The 27274-nt window shown below is 41.3% G+C and overlaps 1 protein-coding gene and 1 long non-coding RNA gene across 2 annotated transcripts; both read left to right on the forward strand.

Annotated features, from left to right (window-relative positions):
• The first annotated feature begins 3024 nt into the window (after positions 1-3024).
• Positions 3025-15105, forward strand: LOC115788977 (uncharacterized). Its single transcript, XR_004020656.1, has 3 exons — positions 3025-3132; positions 3302-3694; positions 15072-15105. It is a non-coding gene; the product is annotated as an uncharacterized LOC115788977 (long non-coding RNA).
• Positions 15106-20692: 5587 nt separating this feature from the next.
• Positions 20693-22848, forward strand: LOC115788463 (uncharacterized). Its single transcript, XM_030741501.1, has 5 exons — positions 20693-20905; positions 21023-21403; positions 21653-21790; positions 21992-22053; positions 22194-22848. The coding sequence occupies exons 1-5, from the start codon at positions 20869-20871 to the stop codon at positions 22299-22301; spliced, it is 726 nt and encodes a 241-aa protein (XP_030597361.1). The 5' UTR covers positions 20693-20868; the 3' UTR covers positions 22302-22848.
• Positions 22849-27274: the final 4426 nt, after the last annotated feature.

Raw genomic sequence — 27274 nt, forward strand, 5'->3', positions numbered from 1 at the left:
CCCCCCCCCCCCCCCCCCCCGAGCCTGGTTCTGACAGAGATTTCTTCCTTTAAAAAGGAGTTTTCCTTTCCACTGTCGCAAAGTTCAACAAGATTTGTAGAACAAAGGACCAAAAATGCAGAATCTCATCAAACAAAAAACAAAACTTTATTTAGGTTGAACATTAATGTCCAAAAAAAAACTCCACCACAGAACCAACATAAAAGCAAAAGTCCTCACAGGGAGCCAGGCAAAATAATTAGCAGACCAAAAAGAAAAAGGAATTTTTCACAGGACTCTGAGGGTAAGCAGCAAAGTTCTGCAAATCAAATGTGACCAAAGCAAGCACGACCACCTCTATAAAAATAGTCTGGAGGATGTGTGGTGTATATTACCACAGTGCTAAAGCCTTCCAGGAGTGGACTTCAAATTCACCCCAAGGTCAGACCCTGCATTGCTCAGGGAAACTGCAAAAATAATCAGCAGTTACATCTTAGATTCTGCAGGCCTCAGATAGCATGTTAAATGTTAAAGTTCATGACAGTACAATCGTAAAAAGACCGAACTCAAGTATAGCTTGTTTGGAAGGGTAGCCAGGTCTGATTTAAAATAGAGATATATTTTTTAAAAATTTCTAAGTAATTATTATTACTATTACTACTATATTACTGTAGTATTCATTAAGTTTTAACAAATTAAAATCATATTGTAAGAATGTTAAAATCTTTATCCAGATGAAGGCTTTTGTTTAAACATCATATTAAAGATGAATTTAAACTTCATATTTTTTGCACTGTTATAGTCTTGAATTGACTGATGTGTTTCTTTACATTAGAATTAGGGGTGGGACTTTAACATTTTAACGCACTTTGCACCGTGGAACGTTTCTCAGTGCACGAGTTCCCGGCATACAGATTATATCGACGCACAATGTCCAAATTAGGGGCCGCATCCTGCGAAGGACCCGGCCCACGTCTTTCGCAGCCCACGAACACCACAAAGGCCGGAAGTGAGCGGCTAACCTTCATATCAGCTGCCATCACCTCTGCATAGCTCATGTCGCCTAGCAACCGTGAGTGCGAAGCACAGCTGTGTAAAAGCAGCTGTTAAACGGAGAACGAACTTTTTCTCCTTTTTGTGGTTTCATTTTAAGTCTTTAATTCAAAATAAGCTGTTAAAACAAGCATAACACATTTCAACATCAAGGAATACAGCTGAGAGAATGATTAATTTCCAACTATAACAAGTGAGACATTAATGTTGAATAAAACTATCCAGTTATGATGCTTAACTTTAATTTCAGGAGTTTGCTTATCACAGGAGCACTTCCACCCTTCCTTGGTCTGTGTAGTAGACTGGAGGGAAAATAAAAAACATTTTGAAGTTTAAGCTTATGTATATTGATTTATTCATCAACTAAACTTAAATTAATATTTCTCATGTCAAATATTGAAATGCGATTAAAATGCGATTGTTTGGAAGGGTAGCCAGGTCTGATTTAAAATAGAGATATATTTTTAAAAAATTTCTAAGTAAATACTACTATATTACTGTAGTATTCATTAAGTTTTAACAAATTAAAATCATATTGTTAGAATGTTATCCAAATGAAGACTTTTGTTTAAACATCATATTAAAGATTATTAAAAGTTCTGAATTTAAACTTCATATTTTTTGCACTGTTATAGTCTTGAATTAACTGATGTGTTTCTTTACATTAGAATATTTGCTAAACTGCAACTTTAAAAATAGAATTTTCAAATAGAAATGTTTCTGTGGCATTGAGGTAGAGATTAAACTTTAAAGTCTGTCAGCTAACAGCTGTAAGAAACAGTGGGAAGAATCAATTTTCAAAAATAAAACTACCATTCACCATTTTGATGACAGAAATCCACACAGGGTTTAATATGAGACACGTCTATCTTCATGTCACCCTTTTCTCTTGTAGGTTTCGTTTTGCAGCTATTTCAAACAACCACACTTTAAATTTCCACTTCAGCTTTAACAGATGCCCCATGCATTTGAAAAATGTCACAAAGTAAAGGCGTTCGCAAACCATCACTATGCTGTAGACCATGTACTGATAGCAGGCACACAGGAAAACCACAAAAACAAGCGTCTACTTGGACGACAGAATTCAACAGTGAATGTTTTTGTGCACCCCTCATGTTGTTAAATCTTTATTCATTTTTTTATTCTAAATGTACACATACAGATCTGAAGATCTGACTTCTGAGCAGAGGGATGCATTATGTTATTTCAAGTACAGCTTCACTGTAGAGTTGTTCAATATTTTTGTATCCCATTTTAACTCAGTGACAGCTACCTGAGGCTCCTCGGATCATCACTGACGATAGCTGTAAGTGAGCCAAACCAGAAGGGGTTTAGAATTAGATAAAGTTGCCGTCTGTTTCATTACTACTTGATTAATTAATTTATAAATGAAAGATGAAGCAGATATACCAGTATATAGTATATGCTGTGCAGTTTGACACTCACACATTTGTTTGAATGTCACACTGGCTGTAAGTAAATATCCCCCAACTCTCTCCCTGAGTGAATGTGACACAAACTATAAGCAATGAAATGCTTTTGACCCATAGCTGACAAAATCTGTCATGTAAGCTCTAAATTCATTACATGGTCACATAGATGAACTACAAAACATGACGTATTACATATGCCATTATTGATTTTAGTAATCAAAAAATTAAAAGAAAAAGCCAAAACAGCAGAAACAATGTGAAAAACTAACATATAGGCCTGGGCTGGGAGGGGCAGTCATCTACCCCTCCCTGAGCATTTAACTGTTTTCTTTGGTGCAGCTGAGGATGCTGTATTGTTCTTTCTTTGTGCATTTTTATATTTAAATTATGTTTTGATGATTTTTGGTTTGTTTTTTGGTTGTCTGGAAACAGACACAGTCTCCATGGGGACAGGTTTTTGGGGGTGGAGGGGTGACAACATCGCACCAACAAAAAACAACCGCAGAATTAAATGTTCCACTCAACAAGCCAGCCACAACTAGCATTTCCTTTGATGGAAAAGTCTGCGTAGGCGATCACATCTGAGAGTCAGTCCAGTTTTACTCTTTTAACTGCAAGTCATCATCAAACATGGATAGACTTCATGTTGTTCTTGCCCTTCTTTTAGGTAATATTTTGGAGGTGTAATTTTATTAAACATTAAGATCATTACACATTAAATGACTGTACTGACTCTAGCCGAGTATCTACTTAAAATCAACTTCTGCACTCAACACTCAAATCATTTGATATGATTTTAAAAAATGGCCACATTTGTTACTATGTTTGTATTTCAGGAGGTCATTGGATTTCTGGATCAGTGGTGGATCTGACAGTGAGGTTGGGAGAAAACATCACTCTGTACTGTGACTGTAAAATATCAACTGAGGAATATATTGTGTGGTATAGAAACTGTACCCATGAAAATCAGCCTCCTCTTGTTCTACAACTAAAAGAGGATCCATGGAAACAAATTAGTGACCGAGGAACTTCAGTGAATTCTCTCCCTCGCTTCCACTTTGTAAAGAGCCAGTTCTCTGGATCCTATGATCTGCTGATTACGAATATTTCGGATTCTGATGAGGGTCTCTATTACTGTGGAACTGAAAAGGAACACTTGGTGGATGAAGCAAGCGTTAAGGTCAAATATGTTCACAGATATGGAAGTAACACAACAAGAATCCTAATCAGTAAGTACTTGTGTGATTTTTTTTTTATATTAAAGAATTTAACCATGGCTGATTAATACTAAGAGAGTATGTTCTTGTACTCAGTGGATAATTATATTTAATGATTAAGTGACAGATGACCATCACAGGAATAACCCTGATTTAAACTGTATATACAACAACAGTATATATGAAAATTTGGTTCTTCATTACTTGCTGATGTGGTAAACAACTCTCATTCAAATAATGTACAACACTTACAAGAGATTACCCCTAAGGCCAGCTAAATCTGGAGCCTGTTTCACAGAGACTGCATCTATGGCATCTATGGCTATTATATTTGTCAGACAGTGGCTGTAGTGACAGTGCTGTGCAAAAGTCTCAAACCGCCCTTCATTTATTTATTTTTAATTTTGTCACTGATTTTCAGTTCAGTTCTTGTGTAATTTGGCATATTTAAGCTTTTTCTCTCTGTTTCCCTTCCATAAGAATGGCTTCTTGATAGCTACTGTTGCCCTCTCAAGAAGACAGGACTCTATCTCAACTTTATTATTCCTGGTTCTACTTACTATACAAACTGACTAGAGTGCGAATGCAAAAGTATGCCCGCATGGGAGGTCACTCAGCTCACCTACCTGCGCTGGCTGATGACATCACATACTGAATTCTGACCTCTTGATACTAACATTAATCAGAGAAATAGCAAAAGACAACAGAAAGAGGAAATAGTTACCTTTATCTGTTTAAATCTGTTACTGCCAGCTAAATTATCCAAAATACAAATCATATAACGATAGGTGTTTCTAGGTTGCAACACTACCCCTCCACTCAGATAAGCATAGGTGAGCAGTAGATGGATAAGCTGAAAGGCCAGCAGTATCTTTCAAGACCTGTGTCAGGTCTGTTTGTCTGCTGTGGATAGCTTTTTAGGTCTACCACTTCTTCTGTCCTCCATTTGTCCAGTTTTCTCAAACTTTTAAGGACACACTGCACACCATGCCAAAATATGCCAAGTTTTAGTCTAATAATATCAGCAGAAACAGTTGTCTTTACACCTGTTTATTTCTCCTGAATACAACATTCAGTCTACCTTTGAGTGACAATTATGGGCTCATGGGTTTAGATGGACAAGAAATCCCTTTGGTGTGTCTTGCAGTTTTTTTATCCATGTAATTTTTTTATTTGTTTTTAAGTGAAAAGGTTTTATAGGAACAGAGCAATTATATCAATATCTTGTCCTATATAAATGACTGGTTTTTTGCTTCTCACTGGCTGGCTTTTATTTAATGACCAATCAAATGAGTAAAAGAACACAGTAAGCTGCAAATTCAGAGATTTTGGGATTCTATTCTAAAGTCCATTCTGTTTTATATCATTTATGGAAGCAGACACGCATACACAGTTATTGCAGTTAACAAACTAAAATACCATTGTCAGTGTGATTTTATTTGTAATGTGATCTTACTTGTAGTATCTTGTTTTTTCCCCCCTTATGACCTCAAAGTTCCTCTAATAAATATCCAGTCATCTAGCCATGCATTTTCTTCTACTTATCCAGTTCAGGGTTGCAGGGGTGCTGAAAGCCTATCCCTGCTGTAGCATAAATCATAACATACAAAAGGAGAGTTCACTGAGGAGTGAATCTATGTGGAAGTGCCTTGAACCTAGATTCATTCTAATGGTAATGCAGGGGTGATTACTCAGGTTGCAAATGGAAGTCTGGCTATAAGTAAATCTTTGAGAAAGTGACCCAATTTCACATTTGATTTACTACCTTAGTAAAGTTTTTCCTAATGTGTTTATAGTCTTATTCACTGGTTTCAAGTCTTCATAAATACATCATCCATTCTATCCATTTATCCATCCATTTATCCATTTTCTTCCACTTATCCAGGGCTGAGGTCAGACAGGCATTGATAGAAAAAAATGGACCAGTTTACGTATCTGGTCAGCCGTCTGTCCAGCGACGGAGATACAGAAGAGAAGTGGCAAGGTAGCACCTGTCTTCCAGCGTCTCCATCCAGTATAGTCACTCAAATCCATCAGCACAAGAATAAAAATCCAGTTATACATGTCCATCATTGTGCCAACACTATTGTATGCCAGTGAGATGTGGAAAAAATCTGACAGTGTCATTCACAGGCTGGAGGTCTTCCATCGACATCTCAGGTTGCTACTCCACATTACAGGGAAGACCCTGTAACCAATGAAGATCCGATAAAGCGAGCCGGCACTGAAAACATCCAAGAGAACCGCAAATGGCACTTTGCCGGACATGTATGCCAAATATGTCCCCAGAGACCAGCATATGTCATAGTCTCGGCACGGTTTGTAGGCATTTCCATTAGTACCTGGTACCAGGTACTTTTTTAGCACCCACTCGACCAGGGTTCCAAGCAATCCAAGGCAATCCAAAAATGTGACGCAGAAGAACAGCATGCCACTGATTGGCCAGGGAGTGTCATCACCAGTTGAGTCATGAAAGCGACTCCTTCACCAGAATCAACTATGCCATTTTTAAAACCCGACAGCAAGAAAATAGAGGCACGCAAAGCACAGAGAGGCTTGTTGAATGCCTAGACCAACAGTTCGCAGCGCTAGTTTTGCAACAAGAGAGCCATCTGAAATGCACACACAGCATGCGTATATTAATACATAACAATGATAACCTTCATCCATTAAAACATTGTACTGGCATTAGCTATGTTAGCTTGCCTCTATCTCATTCATTTCTGTCTTGTGTTTTAAGTCACATATAAATTACATCAAGAAACTACTGCCTGCATTGCTATATCAACTCCACCCACTTTGAGGTAGTACTCAGTTGCAATGGAAACAAAACAAGTGTCATGTGGGAACGGTGTGGCAGGCAGGGTGGACCCAAATGCAGAACTCCAAGGCAGACTGAGCTTAAAAGTAGACTGAACTTATTGTAGATAACATGAAACATAACACAGAGGAATGGCACTGTAACAAAACTCAAACTGAAAGGAAACCAGAACAAAACCACATGATGGAGAATAGAACAAACACAGGGGCTTAAATACACACAGGAGGTAATAATGGGAGACAAGAACCAGCTGGGGAACACAGGGTACAGGTGAACAGAATCTAACAAATTAAACAAGGGAAGCAAAACTAAACACGACACATAGGGAACACCGGACTGTCAAACTAAAATAGGAACTAAACAAGAAAACAAGACAACAACTAAGACTGGACAAAGGAGACTAATCACAGAGGGAACTAAACATACTCAGAAATATAACTTAAACAGAACAAAAAGAACACAAAACTCTGGGCCACCGGCCCAGGACCATGACAACAAGACCGTGGCAAGTCGTGCCGAGTCGAGTTGACCCGTGCTGAGTAGGTACTAATGGAAATGCAGCAAGAGGTGTTCCCAGGCCAGCCAAGAAATCTCCCCGCATGTCCTCTTACCAAAAGGCACCCTGAGTAGGACCATGGCCTCAGACTTGGAGGTGCTAATTCTCATACCTCCCACTTCACATTCAGCTGCAAACTGCTTCTGTGCAAGCTAGAGGCCACCACTTGATGAAGCCTGTAGGACCACATTATCCACAAAAAGCAGAGATGAGATTCTGAGCCCACCGAGGCAGAAACCTTTCACCACTTGGCTACACCTAGAAATTATGTCCATAAAACTTATGAACAGAATTGGTGACAACGTTCCGCCTGGCCTGCTGATACCCATCAGCTGCCTCCAAAGTCCCACAGGTGAAGAAACTCCTTTTTCAGCTTGATGGCTTCCTTAGCTCCTGTCTCTACCATCTAGTTTGGGGATTTCCACCGTGACAGGCACCAGCCGTCTTGCAGCTGCAGCTCCGTGCAGCACCCTCAACAGTAGAGGTGTGGAACATGGTCCATTCAGACCAAATGTCCTCAACTGTGAGAGTTGAAGATCTTGTGGACTGGGGCCTCTGCTGGGCATTTCCAGCACACCCTCGCTATATCTTTAAGTGTACCTGTCATGTCCTGGGCCGTTGGCCCAGCGTTTTGTGTTAATAGTTTATTTCCTGAGTTTGTCCTCCCTGTATGTTTGTCATGTTCCCAGTGTTGTGACTTGTCTGCGTGTTCCTTGGTTTATCACTTCCTGTTTTATTTTGCCTATGTGATTTCCTTGTGCTTTGTGTTTAGCTTTGCTTCCCCTGTGTAATTAGTTTCATTTGCCTCACCTGTTGTTCCCTGCTGTTTCCTCTTGCCCTGATTACCCATTGTGTATTTAAACCCTCAGTTTTCATTTGTTCTCTGTCGCGTCGTTGATGTTTTGTGCCCGCATGTTCCTGTGTTCCCTGTGCCTGCCCTTCGTCTCCCTGTGCCTCCCTTCCAAGGTTTTTGTATTTGTGTTTCCCCGTTGAAATAAATCCCCTTTTTAGTTATGTTTGCTTCTGGAGTCCTTCATGTGAGTCCTTCCTCGTCCGTTTCCTCCCCGGCCATGACAGAACGACGCGACCAACCTATGGACCCCGCAGATATAAGGACCCTCTCTGAGCAAGAAGAGAAGATCCTGGAGCTCAAGGATTTCTCCGAGAAAATTGTTCAGGCCCCCACCAGTCACCACCGGTTAATACAATTAGCTTTCTGTTGTGGACTTATTTCGTCCTCCACCTGGCTCCTCACCCATCCTGACACCGCTTCACTTGCCCATTCAATAATCATGCTCCGAAAGAACCTACAATATGAACTGCACAATATTGGCCGCCCAGTCCAGGGCAGGGACTCAAATTTTTTCTTCAAGCCATCACTAATGCACCTCTCCTGCAGCCAGACGGCTTATCCTCGTCTCCTCCTCTCCATGGCCCCTCATCGCCACCGGCACTGCCTTGCTCTCCGGCCCTGCCATCTTCCATTCCACTCACCTCTCCCCAAGACCCGAGCGGTATAACGCCGCGGACATTGTCACCGCTTCACGCACAGGCCACCACCTCCGTGAGTACCACCGGGCTCGATATTATTGCGGCAAGTGATGAGACTTTTTCCCACTCCACCGTCGCGCAGCCCGACCTCTGTTGGCTGCCGCAAGATGTAGAAATCATTGATTCTCCTCTGCTAGTGGACATTCTGGATGCAGAGAATCGTGCCTCCCACTCCAACAGAAAGCGGAGGAAGCAGCGCACCCGGCATCGTCGCGCTCCCCCCCGGTCGCGCTCGCCCCTGTCTGCTGTGATGCCAGCTCGTCTCCAGGAGCCCCAGGTTCCGCCAGCCTCTGTGAAGTCCTCTGCACCCGTACCTGTTTCGCGGGGGGAGGCAGCCACGGACGGGCTGTCCTCTGCACCCGTACCTGTTTCGCGGGGGGAGGCAGCCACGGACGGGCTGTCCTCTGCGCCCGTACCTGTTTCGCGGGGGGAGGCAGCCACGGACGGGCTGTCCTCTGCGCCCGTACCTGTTTCGCGGGGGGAGGCAGCCACGGACGGGCTGACCTCTGCGCCCGTACCTGTTTCGCGGGGGGAGGCAGCCACGGACGGGCTGTCCTCTGCGCCCGTACCTGTTTCGCGGGGGGAGGCAGCCACGGACGGGCTGTCCTCTGCGCCCGTACCTGTTTCGCGGGGGGAGGCAGCCACGGACGGGCTGTCCTCTGCGCCCGTACCTGTTTCGCGGGGGGAGGCAGCCACGGACGGGCTGACCTCTGCGCCCGTTCCTGTTCCGCGGGGGGAGGCAGCCACGGACGGGCTGACCTCTGCGCCCGCTCCTGTTCCGCGGGTGGGGGCAGCCAGGTCCAAGCCTTCACAGCAGTTTTCAGTGTCGTCCACAGTGCCTCTTCAGTCTGTCTCCACGCAGTCAGCTCTCTCTAGCTCTCAGTCAGTCTCCACGCAGTCGGCTCTCCCTCAGTCTGCTCCCACGCAGCCAGCAGCTCTCCCTCGCCCTCAGTCAGCTCTAGCTCCAGTCGCTCTCCCTCGCCCTCAGTCAGCTCTAGCTCCAGTAACTCTTCCTCGGTCCCCAGTGTCAGCTGTTTCAGTGCCCTCTCAGTCAGTTTCCTCAGCCCCTGTCTTAGTTCCTTCGGTTTTGGTCCCAGTTCCCTCAGCTCCTGCTCCTTCTGTAGCTCCAGTTGTGTCAGCTCCCTCTCAGGCCCCAGTGTTAGCTAGCTCTCGGTCTGTTTCCACGCAGCCAGATCTCCCTAGCTCTCGGTCTGTTTCCACGCAGCCAGACCTCCCTAGCTCTCGGTCAGTTTCCACGCAGCCTGATTTCCCTAGCTCTCGGTCAGTTTCCACGCAGCCTGATTTCCCTAGCTCTCGGTCAGTTTCCACGCAGCCTGATTTCCCTAGCTCTCGGTCAGTTTCCACGCAGCCTGATTTCCCTAGCTCTCGGTCAGTTTCCACGCAGCCTGATTTCCCTAGCTCTCGGTCAGTTTCCACGCAGCCTGATTTCCCTAGCTCTCGGTCAGTTGCCACGCAGCCTGATTTCCCTAGCTCTCGGTCAGTTTCCACGCAGCCTGATTTCCCTAGCTCTCGGGCAGTTTCCACGCCGCCTGATTTCCCTAGCTCTCAGCCCGCCGCTCTCCCTCGTCCTCAGTCTGCTGTAGCTCCAGCCACCTCCCAGTCTCAGTCTGCTTCCACGCAGTTCGCTAGTGTAGCACTAGCTCGCCCTCAGTCAGCTCTCCTGTCACCCTCATCCTCACCATCTGACTCACCCGATCTATCTGCAAAGCAGCCCCAGTCGTCGGAGGAGACGGCTGCGTGCCCTGCAATGCAGCCAGGGAGTTCCGCTCAGTCCGAGCCGATGGGGGTCTCCGCTCAGTCCGAGCCAGGGGGTCCCGCTCAGTCCGAGCCGATGGGGGTCTCCGCTCAGTCCGAGCCGATGGGGGTCTCCGCTCAGTCCGAGCGCTCCGCGCCAGAGGGTTCCGCTCAGTCCGAGCCGATGGGGGTCTCCGCTCAGTCCGAGCCAGGGGGTCCCGCTCAGTCCGAGCACTCCGCGCCAGAGGGTCCCGCTCAGTCCGAGCCGATGGGGGTCTCCGCTCAGTCCGAGCGCTCCGCGCCGGAGAGTCCTGCTCAGTCCGAGCCGCCAGAGTCCTCAGAGTGTTCCGCTCAGTCCGAGCCGCCAGGGGGTCCCGCTCAGTCCGAGCCGCCAGGGGGTCCCGCTCAGTCCGAGTCTTCGGAGTGTTCCGCTCAGTCCGAGCCGCCAGGGGGTCCCGCTCAGTCCGAGCCTCCGGAGTCTTCGGAGTGTCCCGCTCAGTCCGAGCCGCCAGGGGGTCCCGCTCAGTCCGAGCCGCCAGGGGGTCCCGCTCAGTCCGAGCCGCCAGGGGGTCCCGCTCAGTCCGAGCCGCCGGAGTCTTCGGAGTGTTCCGCTCAGTCCGAGCCGCCGGAGTCTTCGGAGTGTTCCGCTCAGTCCGAGCCGCCGGAGTCTTCGGAGTGTTCCGCTCAGTCCGAGCCGCCAGGGGGTCCCGCTCGGTTCGGACCTTCCGAGTTTCCTGTGTCCTTGACCGCCCTGGGCTCAGGGGAGTCCGGGCATGTTGCGGCTCTGGTGTGTCTTCGTCGTCGCCGCCGCCGCCGCTGGGGGCGCGGTCGGACTCCAGTGTCTTCTCCTCGTCTCCGCCGCCGCCGCTGGGAGCGCGGTCGGCCTCCAGTGTCTTCTCCTCGTCTCCGCCGCCGCCGCTGGGAGCGCGGTCGGCCTCCAGTGTCTTCTCCTCGTCTCCGCCGCCGCCGCTGGGAGCGCGGTCGGCCTCGGGTGCCTGCTCCCCGTCGCCGCCGCCGCTGGGAGCGCGGTCGGCCTCCAGTGTCTTCTCCTCGTCTCCGCCGCCGCCGCTGGGAGCGCGGTCGGCCTCCAGTGACTCCCCCTCGTCCTCGTCGCCGCCGCCGCTGGGAGCGCGGTCGGCCTCCAGTGACTCCCCCTCGTCCTCGTCGCCGCCGCCGCTGGGAGCGCGGTCGGCCTCCAGTGATTCCCCCTCGTCCTCGTCGCCGCCGCCGCTGGGAGCGCGGTCGGCCTCCAGTGATTCCTTCTCGTCCTCGTCGCCGCCGCCGCTGGGAGCGCGGTCGGCCTCCAGTGATTCCTTCTCGTCCTCGTCGCCGCCGCCGCTGGGAGCGCGGTCGGCCTCCAGTGATTCCTTCTCGTCCTCGTCGCCGCCGCCGCTGGGAGCGCGGTCGGCCTCCCTCGTTGGGATTTTGCTTTGTGGCCCCTTGGCCTCTGCGGCCTCCTGAACTGTGTGTTTTTTGTTTTTGGATTTCCCACTGACTCCCCTGAACTGTGGACTGTTTTTTCCCCTGCTGTTTTTTGTTTTGTCATAGCTCCTGGACTGTTCCTTGTTTCGACCCCCTGTTTTGGACTGTCTCCGGCCTTGTGCCGTCGCCTTTTGTTCTGGTCCTGTGTTTTTGTTTTCTTCCTGTACGGGTTTGATTTGTTTTGTTCACGCCCTGTGATTTCTGTTTTGCTCCCTGTCTTTGTTTTTGTTTCGGGCCCTCCCTCCTGGTCCCCCGCCTCCCGCCCTTGTCTGGTTTTGGCCGGCGGGAGCCGGCCTTTGAGGGGGGGTACTGTCATGTCCTGGGCCGTTGGCCCAGCGTTTTGTGTTAATAGTTTATTTCCTGAGTTTGTCCTCCCTGTATGTTTGTCATGTTCCCAGTGTTGTGACTTGTCTGCGTGTTCCTTGGTTTATCACTTCCTGTTTTATTTTGCCTATGTGATTTCCTTGTGCTTTGTGTTTAGCTTTGCTTCCCCTGTGTAATTAGTTTCATTTGCCTCACCTGTTGTTCCCTGCTGTTTCCTCTTGCCCTGATTACCCATTGTGTATTTAAACCCTCAGTTTTCATTTGTTCTCTGTCGCGTCGTTGATGTTTTGTGCCCGCATGTTCCTGTGTTCCCTGTGCCTGCCCTTCGTCTCCCTGTGCCTCCCTTCCAAGGTTTTTGTATTTGTGTTTCCCCGTTGAAATAAATCCCCTTTTTAGTTATGTTTGCTTCTGGAGTCCTTCATGTGAGTCCTTCCTCGTCCGTTTCCTCCCCGGCCATGACAGTACCAGGTCCGTCCAGCATCCTCCTCCACCACCTGATCCAATTCACCACCAGATGGTGATCAATTGACAGCTCAGCTCCTCTCTTCACCTGACTGTCCAGATGACTGTTGTTCCTAAGGTATTTAAAAGTTGAATAAGAGTAAGAGATTTCAGCTTTCAGATCCCTCTTCTGTGGAACCAGCTCCCAGCTTGGATTCAGGAGACACCCTCTCTATTTTTAAGATTAGGCTTAAACCTTTCCCTTTTGATAAAGCTTATAGTTAGGGCTGGATAAGTTTACTCTGAACTGTCAGTCAGCACATACGCACAAACAAAAGTCAGGACCCCTTCCCCAGCCTGAAGGCACAGGGAAATGATCTTCTCATCCACAGGTGAAAACTCCAGTGTACAGGCAGCAAGCCAAGAGGATACAAGGATACCCACCCCATCCCATCATCTCACCAAGGGTAACTCCAGACTGGAGAGCCCAGCCCTTCTCCAGAGCTCAGGCTGTGCATTGAGGTGAGCCTGATGATATCTAGCCAATTTCACGCACTACCTCAGGCTCCTTCCTCACCAGAGAAGTGACATTTCATGTCCCAGTAGCCAGCCTTGATAGCCGGATGATTGGTCCACTCGGCACACACTGCACCTAACCCCTACAAGACCTCCTTCAGGTAGTGGGCCTACAGGAAGCCAGGCCCATGTGTCCTCTTTGGGCTGCACCCTGCCAGGCGCTCTCCCTAGAGTTCCCTACCCAGGCCTGGCTCCAGGGTGGGGTCCCAGTAACCTTATTCCAGTCAGGTCCCTTGATCTTTCTGTCATCAGGGTCATCTGAATCACTCCTTGTATTGTCCCTCACCCAGGACCAATTTTCCCTGGGAGATGCTACCAGAAGGCAAAAACCCCCAGAGAACATAGCCTGTGGGATCACCGGGACACACAAACCCCTCTACCACAATAAGGTGGCAATTTGCAGAGGGGGTAAAAATGTTCATTTTGTCAATAATGGTCCTAAAACAGACAATTATTCAGGGTATGCTTTAAGAAAAAGAATAACTTTATTTATCCCAGAGGGAAATGATATGTTTGTATGAGAATTAAAAAGCCTAATGACTGTGGGTGCAAATGATTTCCTGTATCTTTCTGTTTTGCAAAGTCTTCCAGTACTCATGTTTTTTTGTTCCATAAAAATATTATAAAGTGGGTGATCAGAGTTGTTCAGGATGACTTTGGTGGTGACTTCTGTGGTGGTAACTGGTTACCCTCCAAGTGGTGGCAAGACACTAGCTCTGCAAGATTCTTTGACACTGGTGTATTGTGTCAAAGAGTGTATTGTGTATTGGTGAAATTATGAAGACTACCTCTAGATGTTTAGTCTGCACCCTAGCAACAGTCTCCTGGAGAACTTCACAGGGAACCTCAGGTGTTGCCTTTATTTTTCTTGCCGCTTGCATCAGCATCTCTGTCTAACGGTATGAGGGTGAAAGCAGGTAGATCCACATTAGAGTCTGATTCTGATTCAACCAAGTTTCAGTAAAATACATGAGACTCCACTCACTTTCAGATCTTCCAGATTTGCTCAACTTCAATGAAAAAAGCTCTTCTCTTGAGTAAACTCTTCTCCCCACAGAAGCATCCATCAGTACTTGACAAACACTAACCAACTAAATAAATAAATAAAAATACAACGCGCAGGTGGCGCAGTGGTTAGCACTGCTGCCTCACAGTTAGAATAACATCTGGAAGGTCTGGGTTTGATTCCACCTTGGCCCAGGCCTTTCCCTCTCTCTGTGTGGAGTTTGCATGTTCTCCCCGTGCTTGCGTGGGTTTCCTCCGGGTGGTTTCCTCCCACATTTCAAAGACATGCACTTACTGGGGTTAGGTTAATTGGCTACACTAAATTGCCCATAGGTGTGAATGAGAGCATGAATGTGAGTTTGAAAGGTTGTTTGTCTCTCTGTGTTGGCCCTGCAACAGGCTGGCGACCTGTTCAGGGTGTACCCTGCCTCTCGCCCTATGATAGCTGGGATAGGCTCCAGCCCCCCCGCAACCCTGACCACGATGAGCAGAAGTGAATGGATGGATGGATGGACAACAAAAATAAAGATCAGAGCTACCAGACTTTGCTGCTACCAGTTGAAGCGCATGTTCTGGACACTTTAGCATTGTGTTTCCTTTTAATTGCTTTACTTCCCTTTCAATTTAAACTCTGAAAAAAAACTGCACTCATCTTAACCATTTTACAAACTAATAACATTAAGAAAATATGGTCTTACATTAGGTAAAGTCACCTTACATCAAGTGAGAGTGTGTTATACAATAACAAGCGATTACTAAAGTGGATAGCAACCCAGTACTTTTATAATGTGTAAACTAACACTATACAAAGTACTATACATAAGTGCACTTAATTGTAAGAAAAAATTTAGACCTAATACACTACATATTTCATGCAGACTCACCTCATGCCAGTCCTTGCCCTGACTCCAGTCCTTGCCCTGACTCCAGTCCTTGCCCTGACTCCAGTCCTCGTCCTGACTCCAGTTCTAGTCCTGTCTACAGTGAAACCTGTGGTTCCAGTGTTGTGCCCTTGATGATGATGCTTGCACCAGGATTTTCTATTCTCATTTCCTTTTTTTCCTTTATTTTTATTTATCAGTTCTGTCAGAAAACAGGTACTGTAAATTATAATCATTAGAATTATATTTTCTAATTGTGCATTGTGTATAGATTCACCCCCACTCCCACATCCTCCTCTAAGAAAACTATAAACAAACATTAAATTAGCAATTTCTTTATGGCAATGTTGCTGCTGAATGCTCCAGTATGATAGTGTACTTTTTTTTGTGCAGAAAAAGGACTTCAAATTTATCAGAATAGACCAGATAACAATGGTCAAAGGAGACAGAATCAGGTAAGCTTAGGAACTTTTCATCTTCTCATTTACACTTGATTTTTTATAAACTATATGTATTATTCATAGCAAAATTGTGAGGGTCATTACTCAAAAGAGTAATGTATTACAAACATTGCTAATGCCCTTTTTTGAAAAGTCATCAATTACTGTACCTAATTACTCGATGGAGAATTTATTTATTTGTTTATTTTACCTACATTTTACATTAGTTTTACATTACTCTGTAACATGGCCTGAGAAGCATTGTCACATAGCTATCAGTTAATAATATAAACCTCAGGCTACAGTCTCACACACTGACACAGTATCTATCTGAATCTTTCAGTGAGTCATGTGATTACTGAATTTAGTACAGTAATGCATTACATAATTGCAATGTGATTATAATAATTCATTAGTTTGCAACACATTATATACAATGCCGATAAAGGCCAATCATATGACATTATGTGTTCTTTAATAATATATGACACTTCTTAAAATTACAAACTGTTCTAATATTTAAGTAATTACTTAATATCAGAATAAGTTATGATTTTAAATGACAAATGTCAAATTGTTTCTCAGGATGAAGATTTGTGTTTAACACAAGTCTGGTTCCAGTAGATGCATTCAAGATGGGGAAAACGTCCTCTTTGTCCACATTTTCATTTGTTGCATGAGAATAATTGTCAGTCAACAGAGTTAGGATTATAATATTATAGGATTTTGCCTTTTATTTTTCGTAATTCTTTACATTTTCCTTATATTGTAGTTTTTGTGACAGTGACATGTAAGTAGCTTTAAATGTTTTTCATAATTTTAAAATTACATGTGACTGGTATACTAACCACATGAACTACAATATTTATATCAGTAAAACTCCCATTATTATTATTATTATTATTATTATTATTATTATTATTATTATTATTATTATTATTGTTGTTGTTGTTGTTGTTCTTGGTTTTGAAATAAAAATGAAATGACAGTTTGGTATTAGCATTGCTCTACTGAATGTCTTTATAGACTCAACTTCCTTTGTTTCTCTTTGATTGCTGAGTCAACCAATCCTGGACACTGCAAACTGCTCCCTAAAATAATTTTAATTTTGTAGATCATTGTTATTATCATCATTTGTATCTGTTGACAGTTTTAGACAATGTCATATTCATTTTTGGTGTGGATACTGGCAACCATGGGGTTTGCCAGTAAAAAAAAAAAAAAAAAAAGGAACAGCAACAAAACTCCAAACCCAGATTGTAGCAGTTTTTTTTTCCTCCTGCTAACTGTACAGTTTTGTCAAGTGATAAGTAATTAATTTCTTTCATGCAGTCACACAAAGTTTCTGCGGCCTACAGTTATTTACCACAGTTAGCAGGTCAATAAGATCGTTAGGACTCAGAGGAAAATGACAACAGCAAACATCTTGTCATATCACCACAGGGCTCAATATGCAGGTACCTACTAAGAAACATCTTCACTTTTGAGAAAAAAAATTGCACTTCAATAAGACATTTATGCACAAGAATAACATCATATACCAAAGAAAAGAAATGTCATATTTTCATTGCCTTTGTCATAAAATATACATTGGAATGCAAAGTAAAATTACAAAATATTACATGTCAAATCAAAGTGGCTCAAAGGATATGGAGTATAAGGACAACAGCAATATATGTTTCATTTGTATGGTTTGGAGTAGACAGAGATGCAAATGCAAAAGAAGGCAGATGAAAGAAAGACGGGGTGAGCACATGGGACAGCATTTATACTGTGAAGAGTATCAGGTGAAGCGTATCAGCAGACACTCATCCTGCGTTTTTCTGTTACCATCTGATATGATCTGGGAAATTCTCCAAGACATTAGAAAAGGTGCCACAGCAGTATTCAAGATTTTAGGATTAGTAAAACTACACATTTACTGTAAAATATTTGCAAATTTTGCATTCCTACCTTCACTAGCTGAATCTATTTCTGTGCATTGTGTATAGAGTGGCTTCATAAACAGATATGCCTTCATTGTATGAGGAGAGACTCTAAGGTACAAGTCTTAATCCTTGTATTTGAAGGACAAACATTTTTCTGTTTTTTTCAATGGATAAACAGGGGAAAAAATACTTTCATATATCAACATTTTTTAAAATCTTTTTGTCTGGAAAGGATGTGGGGGGGATTCCTTGTCTCTCAAAGATGACATTTGATGTAAATGTAACCCTTCTCCTGTTAAATAGTAAGAGGGGTTGACAGTGGCTTCTAGAAGTTAATATTATAGCCAGAATACTGCAGTCCTAAAGAAATGGCTTTAGACAGAATGCTGTAAAGTGTCAGAGTATCAACACCTGGTGAGTCACAGCACAAAGCCAGTTAAGCCTCATGATACTGTATGTCATATGCTGCAAGGGAAAACCTCCAGGCAACTAGGAATAGGCATTGCAAACTAGTGCAGGCTGGTGTGTTGCCTGGTTCGTGTAATATACTAAACTAAGCATTAAAACCAAAGAACTTGGAGTTCTGAGTTCAGCACTTATTCTGCTACCAAATCTTTCAGTGGAATAAGGAACAAACTAATTTAAACACGTGATTATAAACATCCTCATCTTTTTCTCCACTGTATTATAAGCCTAACACACTGAATTAAATTAATCCATTCAGTGTCATTAACAGAGCTGCAGAGGTAGAAATATCTTAAACCATTTTGGCCTCTGTAGCAGCTGGAGACCACAGTATGAGTCTGAGAATGTAACAGAAAGCCTGGGGTTTGCTAAATTAAATTAAATTAAATTTTGATGTTTGCCAATGCAACAAACTCAAGTTTGTTTTCTGCATACCAGTGGCAGCATTAAAGTATTGTGATGTCTCTCTCAGAGACCATGAGATCAGTCACGGCTAAGAGAAACATCCCAGAAGCAAACTCATGCTCCAGAATGCACATGAGCTCAGATTAAGATGAAAACTAAACTTTCAATTACGGCAACCAACATATAACAAACAGTGGGAACAAATCTATTTTTAAAATAGTTGCCATTCCTGTGATGACCTTGATAACAGAAATTCCCACAGCACTAATAACCATACACATCTACATATCACTTTTTTCCTCTTTTAGGTTTCTTCTTGTAGCTATTTGCCATCACTACATTTTAAATATCCACTTCAACTTTAACCTACAGCTGGTGCATTTCAACAATCCGAGAAAATAGACATGACAAACCACAACCATTATGTAGCTCATCTAGTGAGCAGCAGGCTCACAGGAAAACCACAGAAACAAGCATCCCCTCGGACGACTGAATGCAACAAGCAGACAGTCAAAAGCTGCACACTGGCGTGGCCCAATGAATGCTTTTGTGCACCCCTCACTTTGTTCATTCTTGACTGATGGTCAGTCTCATATTCATCTTCAACAAATATATTGCAGTAAGAACTAAGGGAAAATGCTTTTATTTTGTTTTATGTGGTTTTTGCAAAGAACAAGAACAACACAGCAAGTCTTTAGCATAAACACTTTAGGAAGACATTTACATTTTGATATTAAGTGACTTCTAGCAATTGTGTGAAAAAGTCCATTTTGAATGTTTGTAGGAAGTTTTACCTTTAGATATTTAGCAGCATTATTTGGAATATAATAATTTATTCTCTTTATTATTATTTATTTTTATTTATTATGTATTTTTTAAATTATTTTTATTATTTATCTTTATATATTATTTATTATCTTTGTACAATGTACATGTGCCATGCTAACCTTATTAGTTTTATATATATATATATATATATATATATATATATATATATATATATATATATATATATATATATATATATATATAAAAAAAAGCTACAGCAATTTTAACATTTCCACATGCTTTGTGATTGTGTTTGTATTCCAGGAGTTCAAGTCATAGTTTAATCAGTGGATTAGTTTTGGACTCTCAACAACTGTGACGGTAAAAAATCAAATGAAAAATATACAGCAAGTGTTGAAGGAGTTATTATCATGTGAACCAGTTTCTCTTGTCATGAAACTAAAATGTATTTTCTTCCTTCTTTTTACTTTGTACAACAGGCCAAGGCAGGAGGTAGAGGAAAAAATATATATATTCTTTAAGATGTTTTTTCAGTATGGCGATATAATAACACAATAAATAACTAAAATAACTGCAGTGACTGTCTCAGTTTTCTGTTTCATGCAAAGTCCAGCAGGTGTCATCATTATGAGACTCCTCAATACTGTGGTGGATTTATGGATTATGTATTTATGCTTTGGAAGTTCAACCGAAGAAGGAGAAAACACAGAGTCCTGAGCTCAGCAATCAAAAGAACATAAAGGCTCAAAAAATGTATACTAACAGAACAAAATTGATAATGAATTCATTATGCTTTAATTATTTTATTTACCCTGCAAAACAGCAGCTCAGTCATGAGCTGCCATATGGGATAAGTAAATTCATCGAAAAGAGTCATGGTATTAATTCTAATATGCAATAGCATGTTTATGATGTTGATCATATTACATTTATTATTATATTACTGTGTTACTTTAAAAATAAGCATACATAAATATTTAAGCAGTTTGTGCCCAAATATAAAAGAAATAAACTGTCTTTATTTTCAACGCTTTCTCCAAGCTGTAACAACCCGCATTGCGCCACTCATATGATTAGGCCAACAGGAAACCCACAGAAACAAAAAGACCCCACATGCAGGCTGACTGGTGTCATAGATCAGTGGCCTGTTGAAGATGTTGCCACATGACTTTCTCACACTTGCAATATGTTTGCTGGAAAGCACATCTTATGATGGAAAGAGCAGGTATACAAGGCTCGTATGAACAAACACCATATGAAACCACGGGCCATGCAATGTCCTGTTATGCTGCATAACTTAAACACTATATTTATTTTAATACTTATACATTATTTTAGTAGTTATACACTATTTTAAGTTTTTATAAACCCTCCCCACACACTTATACACCAAATATATACATTACTGTACAACACGTACTACGCATGTGAAGAACGAGTACCGCAAAAACCCGCAAAACAGCAAAAATACCCCAATAAATATTTTATACTAATATTGATTGAAAACCCGTGAAAAGCGAAGTAGTGAGGGATTACTGTATACTGAAATAAATCTTCTCTCTCTCTCTTTGTGAGTCTGTTTGTGTTACAGGGGTTGCTTCTTGGTGTCCATAGTAACTGCACAGTCACTTTGCACATTGTGCACCGCAACCAAAATATAAACCACAAAAAACAACTAACCAATCAACTACATTTCCTGGAAAAGTGTGCATACATCATGCACGTGTGCCTCATACACTGTCTTTCAACCTCCCATGCTCTTCACAAATGGATGGATTGCATATTATTCGTCTTGTTCTCTTTGGTAATTTTACCATTTAAGTTACAGTCCTCGAGTTTCATTTGGAACATTTTTTTTTTTTTTCATCCTTACAGTTTCAGTTTTTTGTCACACACATTTATAATTGTACTTTTATTCCAGGAGTTTTTTCCTGCTGTCAAAGTGTGATTTCCGAATCCACATTGGAAGTGACAGCCCAACCTGGAGACAACATCACTCTGTACTGTGACTGCAAATTAACCATTGGAGTTTACATAATATGGTACAGGAACTGTTCTCACGAGAACACTCTTGTTCTAAGACACAAATCTGTGTCATCTGATGCTATCAAACCCTTTTCTCATTTTCACTTTGTGAGGAATGATTCCTCTAATTCCCGAGACCTCATGATTTTAAATGTCACTGATTCTGATGAAGGCCTCTACTACTGTGGAACAGAAGAGCAGCACGAGGGGGATAAAGAAGTCATCCCTGCTATGTATATTTACACATATGGCAATTCTACAACAAGAATTAAATTAGGTAAGTTTTGTGATCAGGCTTCTCCTTTAAGTAAACGCAGTGAATGTATTTATTTAACTGATCCAAGTATTAAGATTAGATTGGAAAATGTTTGCTTTGGAGAAAAAAGTGACTCCGGTCATTTATCAAAAATATTCCAGATTTACCACATTACCTAATGACCGTGTTTCAGCATGCATACTGACTTTTTTTTCTATATCAAATTAAAATGGATCTGAGGTGATGATTTGTATGTTTTACTCACTATAGGAAAACCATCCATCTCACAAGAAAAAATAATTGTCAGTGTAACCCGTGTGTCGTGGATGGTGGTGCTCACTCCAGCCTTTACCATTCTCTCCTCCCTCTTCTCCTTTATTCTGGTGTATCACGTCTGTCAGAAAACAGGTACCTATTACAGTCCCACAGGTGCTTTAATAGTCTTGTACATGATAGGTTTGTTTCTGTCTGGAATGTTTTATTATTATTATTTATTCTGTTACGTGTAATTTTTCTTTAGAAGGTGTTTATTTTCAGACTCACAATCCCAATAGATAAATGTTTTTCAAGCCTTCAGATATTACACTATTGTTGTGTTCATTTGTGCAGAAAAAGGATCTCAAGATCATCAGAAAAGATTGAGTATCAAAAGACGATGGAAGCAGAATATGGTAACCAACATTTCTTTTTGATTTGCACATCCTTTGTGCTGTTTGTACTTTATTATTATGTTGCATTCACAATTTTTCCTTTTTAATAACAGTGTTGAATGAAAAACTAATATTTTTCAAATTTTTAAATTGTCTTTCAGGATGAAGACTTGTGTTTAACGCGAGTTGTGTTCCTGCCTCAAGATGGACAAACACACCAATCAGAAGACAAACATATAACTACCCCTGTCCTTAACTTAGAATTATGAGGCTTATAATCAGCCATGTATTTTTTTCAACCTATTAATGATTATTTTGGGGCACTTTTTTTTTAATGTTTTTTTTTTCTTTCCTCATTGTTCCAGCTACAGTATATGTTAAAGGCTGCTTCTTGTGTCACAAACCAGGCCGCACAGCTATGACAAAAAAGGTCATCATGTGATTAAATTTTAAAAATAAATATTTATCAATACACCTCTGCTGCCCATGACCCTGTTGCTGGTTCACCACTGTTCCTTCCATGGAACACTTTTAATAGACACTGACCACTGCAGATCAGGAACTCCCCCAAGAGCTGCAGTTTTGGAGATGCTCTGACCCAGTCATCCAGCCATCACAATTTAGCCCTCGTCAAACTTGCTCAAATTCTTACGTTTGCCCATTTTTCCTGCTTCTAACATCAACTTTGAGGAAAAAATGTTCATTTGCTCCCCAATACATCCCATCCACTAACAGGTGCCATGATGAAGAGATAATCAGTTATCCTCGTCACCTGTCAGTGGTCATGTTATGCTTGATCAGTGTATGTGACAATTAATTGGGAAAACATATGTTATTTTACTATTTTTATTATTATTATTTATTATTATATTATTTTATTTCAAATCTTGTAGAAAAGCAAGGATTGAGATGAGGAGCTCTGCAGCAATTTTAATTTTACTTTGTGGTCATTGAACAGGTAGGTCCAAACCCTATAGAATATATTGCTACTATAACTAATGAATAATAAGTATGATATGTTCAGTAGTAAAGTCTGTACTGTTTATGTCCTCCTTTCACACAGACAGCATCCTACTATTTGGTATAATTGTAACAGCATCACAAACACTTAAATCACGCCAAGAAAAAAACCGATTATTAACAGCTGAATTCTCTCACACCCACCACAGAAGGACTGAGGAAAAACTACTACTCAAATCTGACAGCATTGTCAGATAACTTGCTGCTAGGATTTCTTGATTGGTTTTGACAGGTAAACAGGTTGTTTGCAAAGGAAGACATCTGAAACACTTTAATTAAAAAAGTAAGACATTTAATATATTAAAGAAGTAGTTATCACACATGCAAATGCAGGGACTCAGAGGAGGAGACAGGCCTGTGTGTGTGCTCTCTCTCTCTCTCTCCCCGAGCCCATGTTCCTGACTAATCATAACATCTTTATACTGTTATGATTAGTCAGTTGTTATGAGTTGGCCTTCAATCTTGTCCAGATTAATAACAGAACATGGTGACGTTGGTGATGTTTTAATTGTATGTACTGCAGCTGAACCTCAAGATAACATGCACTGAGACAGAAGTTAGTCGATCACTTTCTGTTGCTCTCTGTCTAATGTATTATTTAATTGTTTATTATTTGGTTGATCCACTGTTTATTAATTAATTCACTGGAGTTTATTTTAAAACATTTGTCATTTATTCATTGAATAAAAAATAATCTCGAACAGTTTTGTGCGTTCAAACAAGATTACTGGCAATATCTGACCTGTTTACTCTTTGTGTGTTTGTGGACAGAAAAGAAAAGTATGTTGATTGTTGTCACAGCATGTCAAACAAATCTTAAACAGATGAAATGAGGTAGAGTTATAAATTGCAGAGCAGTGACTTTGGAAGGTTTTGCTGAGTCAAGGGAAGAGTGGTGTGGGAGAGAGAGCGTTTACGAACCCTCAGCATCACTCAGAAGCATCACATGCTGCCTTTTATCTGAACACTTCTGACCTCTATTGGAGATGAAAGGTAATAAACTAAAAACCTCATCACAAAAGCTCCACTGAACAGTCAAAGCTAAATTACATTGTTGTCTTATCCTCAAATGCATTTTAGTTGCTGGAAGTTTATACCATGAATATATTCATTCTAATGACTGTAATGCACTGTAGGGAAATCCCCTTTTTAATGAGTTTTCTTGTTACTGTGCATGTAGGCTCTATTCATTTGAAACCTCGGATGGGTTGGTAATCCTCTCAAACACAAGGGGGAGCATGGCTGCTGCTGTGATGAGTGTTTACACTGACCATGATTTTAGGTAGTGTTCAAGATCAAAGCTTCTCAATAATGGTTGTGGGAGGTTTTGGATTAATATTTTAAAATCACCATGTGTGCTGACGATGGTCTACCTTGCACCACAAAATTGAACTTGGAGGGGGAAAAAAAGCTTTTACATGATTTTGTAAAATTTTAATTAAAAATGTTCAATATACTGTCAAATTAACTTAAGTCTGTTGTTGGCTATTCTCAAACACTTAGTTTGCAAATAATTGACAGAAAATTAAAGAAAAAAAAAAAGGGTTAGCTCATTGTTTACTTCCAGGAAGTTCAAATCTGTTACTTAGCAATCAAATTTCTTTTACAAATGACACGATTAACATGCTGTTTTTATGTTCAGGTTTTTATTTTGCCACACTGGGCAACATTTTCTGATTTTACCATCTTTTTAAGTTATCAATTTCAGCTTCTTATAAATTAGCAAACAACAGTTATTCATTCATAGTACAATCTTTTTTAGAACAGGAGAAAACATTTTACACTTACGACACTTGACATTGAAATAACTTAGAACCAGTGCAGTGTTATTTGTTTTAGTAACAGAGCACACCAAGTTGAGTTATTTGTTTCTCAGGATCTGACGGTAAATAATGTTTTGTGTTCTTCTACACATCGCACAGGTCAGCTGTGAAATAGTTTGTAATAATGCGGTTCTCCTCTGGATAAATCTTAAGCTCCACCTGAGTCAGAAATTTCAGAAGAGCTATCTTTTGTATCAAAAAGTATTGTTTCTCCTTCAGCCTCTTGTCATTTCCCTTAATGCCCACACTGTTTTCGGAGAGAAGCAGATGTGTAAAACCTGAACTTATTATTTTTGTTAAGCCTCACTTGCTCACTCATCAAGTCCTCTCATTTTTGAGCTACTCACTTGCACTGCTTTTGGCAGATAATGGCTGCATCTGTTAGCAGAGCTTTCTACTCCCATTGCAGCATTTTTGTGAATGCTTCACTGGGCTAATTTGCCCCATGGCGTTCAGTCACAAAGCTGACATTCTGCCTCTTTAGTAGAGCCCAAGAGTGGCTTTTTGATGTTTTGCACTGCTTAATAAATCCAGCTCTAAATATTATGAACAGCATTGACCTCTCACTTTGTGTTTATTGGCTAGTTTATTGTATGAATATACTTAAAATGACAGCTGAACTTCAACTACTTAATCCAATTGTGAATATTTTATTTCCTCACTTGGGAAAAAAATGGGGGCGAGTTGCTCTGTTGCGCTCCAGCAGAACTACGCCTCTGCTGACAAGTGGTATAAAAAAAATAGTTAATTATTGGAAAAGAGTTCCAATTACAATCTTCATGTCTGAAGCATTTGAATAAAAAACGAAAAACAATAATGTCCGAAAACAATTTAATAACCATAAATCATTCAGTAACATAAACAATTTAGATTAAAAATAATAAATAGCTACAATATTTTCGCATTTGTCACTTTTAAAAATAAGCCAATGCATCTATGCTCATGAAAAAATAAGCTAATCAAAGCAAAACAATAAAGCAACAATCCTAAAAAAAGAAAAAAAAAAAAGCTGCGATTGTTTACTTTAACTGATCAATTTCTAATTTTACTACTTTATCTATTAACTTGTTTCTGTCTGACACAGAAGTGGTCAGAAATAGTCCAAATTAAAAGTGTAGGAGCAAACAACCAACAACAACTACGACAGTGCATCAGAGAACTATGTATTTCTAATTGTTTTGTTTATTTCAGAAACTATTTAAAGGTTGCTGTTTAACCACAAATAAAAAGTGCTGATGCTGACTGAAAACGTTATTTAATTGCACAGAGGTGAGCTAAGCCTTATCCAAAACTTCCTGCTAAAACAGAATTACTTACCACAAACATACAAAATATCTACACAAAATATATTATAAAACCATTAAAGATGTTTTTTGTTGTAAAACAAATGTGTCCTTTATTGTGTGGAATACTTTTAGTGCAGATCTATTCAGCTGTCTAACACATTTATTTTCATGTCAGTCTAAGGGCACTTTACTCACCACAAGGAGCCTAACCCCAACCTGTGATCCCCTAACCCCAACACAAAATAGGCTTTGCAGCTGCTTTGAAAATTTCCCAAACATGCCTAACCAGTAAATTATGATAAAATTTGGATAAGTTGAGGAAGGTAAATTTAATTTTGACATCACAGAGTTTCATTCAACTTTTTTTTCACACAAGAAGGATTTCATTTCATTTTTGTACTATATTAAACAGCCTTTAAGATTTAAAGTTAATTTAAGCATTGCCACTGTTATAAAGGAAAGCAGTATCTGTTAAAACATTTAATCATTCACTCGTAGGCAACCATAAAAAAAGAAATCTAAAATACTATATAGTATCAGCCGTGTATCTGTAAGACAGTACAGAAAGTAAAATCAATTTAAAATACAGTTTGTGTGTTTTTTGGAAATAACACTTTTTTATAATCAATTAATTGATTTGTTTTTGTCTCTGGACAGCACCACAAAGGAGGTTAGAAACAAGCAATCAAAGTGTGGTTGAAGTGCAGACTTCCAGCTTTAATTCAAGGGGTTTAACAACAGCTTTGCCTGAACTGTTTAGGAATTACAGCCAATTTATTCATAGTATCTTTTTCAAACAGCCAATAGGAATGGACTATTGTCTGATAATTAGCTCTGTGGTCAGGTGAGGGCTGTTCCCCTGTTATTCCATGACAAATTAAGCAGATAAAAGATATGGAGGTGTTGAACTTATATTTGGTAGGTTTTCAATGGAACTCCCAATATGAGGTCCAAAGAGATGCGAGTGAAAGAGGTGATCAATAGGCTGAAAAACCCAAATAAACATATAAGAGTATCCAAATCAACAAACAAATACAGTGCATTCTTAAAAGGAGAATGTGCTGACCAACTCAGCAACACCAAAAGGCCAAAAGACCACAAACGACAACTCAC

This window comes from Archocentrus centrarchus, chromosome 1, assembly GCF_007364275.1.
Source record: "Archocentrus centrarchus isolate MPI-CPG fArcCen1 chromosome 1, fArcCen1, whole genome shotgun sequence".
Lineage (NCBI taxonomy): Eukaryota > Metazoa > Chordata > Actinopteri > Cichliformes > Cichlidae > Archocentrus > Archocentrus centrarchus.